This window comes from Toxorhynchites rutilus, chromosome 3, assembly GCF_029784135.1.
Source record: "Toxorhynchites rutilus septentrionalis strain SRP chromosome 3, ASM2978413v1, whole genome shotgun sequence".
In the NCBI taxonomy this organism is placed as follows: Eukaryota; Metazoa; Arthropoda; class Insecta; order Diptera; family Culicidae; genus Toxorhynchites; species Toxorhynchites rutilus.
In genome coordinates this window covers 295990426-295993192 of record NC_073746.1, presented here as the reverse complement: position 1 = coordinate 295993192, position 2767 = coordinate 295990426, and the positions used below count along the sequence as shown (strand labels likewise).

Here is a 2767-nt window from a genome sequence, read left to right as displayed (position 1 = left end):
TATTAAACAAATCTTACGGAATTTCCGATTCGTTTAGTATGTAAATCGCCAAAATCCGTTCGCGGCAAAAATAGTTATTAACGTTAACTTTATTTCATAAAAACGTAACCTGTTTTCTGATTTGACACCCTTAATGAAAGACGTAGTTCAACGTAAAAAATCATAATTTCGTAACTTTACTATTTTAAAAAAAATAAAGAAACTAGAAAAAAATTTTTTGAACAGCATTTTTTTTCAAATTTCCGCCATTTTGTCAAAAAACACGTTTTTGACTTGTCCGAGGTTCATGCGATAGTGGCATCTTTACTGATTCAGAATTTGTTCGATTTGTTTGTTTCAGATAAGCAGAAGGGCTGGAATCGTGTACGCCATGGCATAACTTTTTTTGAGCCCCCCACTTGATCAGCTTCTTATTATGAATATATATTTTTTTTCCGTTCAATTTTTTTTGATAGATAAACAAATAGTGATATAATGGATGGTAAAAATATTCTTTGTTTTACTTTTTCGGAGCTCGAAGAAACCTCCGAAATTCGTGTCTCTATCCCCCCTAATCTGATCGAGTCAAATCCTATCAAATCCTATCAAATGTTGCAACCTTGAAATGCAGAGTGCAAAACTTTATCTTGTTCGGATTGCGATACGTCAAATCCGATCGGGTTCCGTAATATGGGTTAATATGTAGCTCATGCATTGTAGCGTTTTTTGTGATGTTTTCTTTCTCATGAACGGTGATTTTCGGCATCTGTAGCGACTCTACCAATTCATGTGCATCAAGGATTAATCTTAATAATTGTCTCGATTTGATTGCCAGCAGTAGAAGCATGAACTTTCCAGACAACTCAAAAGAAGCGTATTACAAAAATTACCAAACATCAATGAAAAACAACATCATTTCAGGAAATAGATCTGCAGAGATACGGCCCTTACACTCATGGAAGAATTTGTTGTTCGTATCAATGTTCAGAAATCCTTGAGAGTTCTCAAAAAAAAACCCAAATAGTTTTGTTATCAAGAGCAAAAGTTGAATTCAACCCGCATCTAAGTCATGTACGTTACCTTCAAAATATACATTTCAGGAAAGAGGTTCAGTCATATGAAAAAATATGGATGTTTGACCGAGCAGCACTCTCAGGCAGTTCAGTATTTTTATTGATGAATACTGAGTACTCAGGGCGGTCGTGAAATTAAAAAAATCGTGTAAATACACAACAGATCTAATTAAATTTTGACTATCAACTTGAAGGTTTTACTTTAAAAAATACTTAACGTGTCCACGTGGACATTACCAAAACTCCTCCCCCCTCACCGTGGACAAGCGTGAACATTTTTGTAACCCTTACCCCCCCTAAAGTTGTTCACGTGGTACGTGGACAGCCCCAAATCAGGTGTAAAAATACATCCAGCAGCTGATTAATTTTCTAGAAACGTATTTTGTCACATTAGCAAGATAAGAACTAGCAAAGGAATTAAATCATCAATCAGGCTATGAAACATACTACGAAAGTAAACAGCTACAAATATAAAAATTTCAAATTGTGAACAAATCTATCGATCCAGCTTATATTCTCAAACTTTTTACACGGCACTGTAAAGTCTCCACCACCTTCTCATTTTTTGTTATTTCACAATGTCATAACATTGATTTCTGACGTTAGATACTGACCATACTGTCAATACAGAAAACATTGAAAACTCAGCAAAACATTGTGCGGTAAACATTTTATACCAAAAAACTGTATTAGTTGAGTGAACGAAAAACGCGATCACAAATCATGAAACGCAAGGCAAAGGATCTGCTGTTCGATCGGCTTCACCGGGGCGTCGTGTACACCTGCATGGGTCTGACCCTCTGGGGTAGCTACATGCTGGGGATGCGTTTCTATCGATACTTCACCGTGATAAGACCCGCCCGGCAGGAAGAAGAACGAAAGATGATCGAGGCTGGAGCCGGTCCGGGACCTGCTGCCATTACGCTTGATAAGGTTCCAACGTTGAAATCGTAGTCCTAGGGATTGTCATGTGTATTAGGGTTGTAAAATGTTGACTTAATAAATTATGTAATGTAAATGTTCCATAGATAAAAGTCCAAAATTCGAAATATCCGTAGTTGACAACGGCTGAATCTAGGTGCTGTAATAATAGTTGTTTCGATATTAACAACATTCTCCCATTTAAAACAAATTATAAAAAGTGAAGAAAGCAACTTGGGAGGTGCGGCTCAAACAGCGTACGAACGAACGAACGTGATGGATTATAAAGGCTTCTAATTTTCAGTTCATCCGCCTCTAGAAGACAAACAGCGTACAGTAACTCAAATTCGTAATCGTACGCCACCATGCAGATCTTTTTTTCCTTCTTTTGAAAGTCGAAAACAAGCTTTCAGAACATTCTATTTAGATAAAGTCAGTGTCATATGAGGGTTAAAAGGTTGGTATCTGTTTCCAGAATAACGGTTTTTATTTCTCTAAGAATGACGAATGTATGAAAATTGACTCAAACTCATATTCGTACGCTGGTTGAAATCTCAACTCGATTTCGAAAGCGTTGAACAGTTTCAGAATTTTATCATTAGTATGGTATCCCTTGTTCATTGCAGCTATCTTTAGCTGTCTTTAGCCGTTTTCCACGAATTTTTCGGTGTATTCGGAAGGAATGTTCATCCATTTTTTCATCAAGTGGTTTTTAAAATTGTTTATTTGGAAATTTGATGGTTTTTAAATTTCTTACACCGATAACTTTCTTAGTTTTTTTTACTGGAATTGAT

General features: G+C 36.2%; 1 protein-coding gene across 1 annotated transcript; it reads left to right on the top strand.

Moving 5' to 3' along the window:
- Positions 1 to 1644: 1644 nt before the first annotated feature.
- LOC129779289 (uncharacterized) lies at positions 1645 to 2070 on the top strand. The gene has a single exon (XM_055786689.1). The coding sequence runs from the start codon at positions 1776 to 1778 to the stop codon at positions 2004 to 2006; it is 231 nt and encodes a 76-aa protein (XP_055642664.1). The 5' UTR covers positions 1645 to 1775; the 3' UTR covers positions 2007 to 2070.
- The last annotated feature ends 697 nt before the right edge of the window (positions 2071 to 2767 follow it).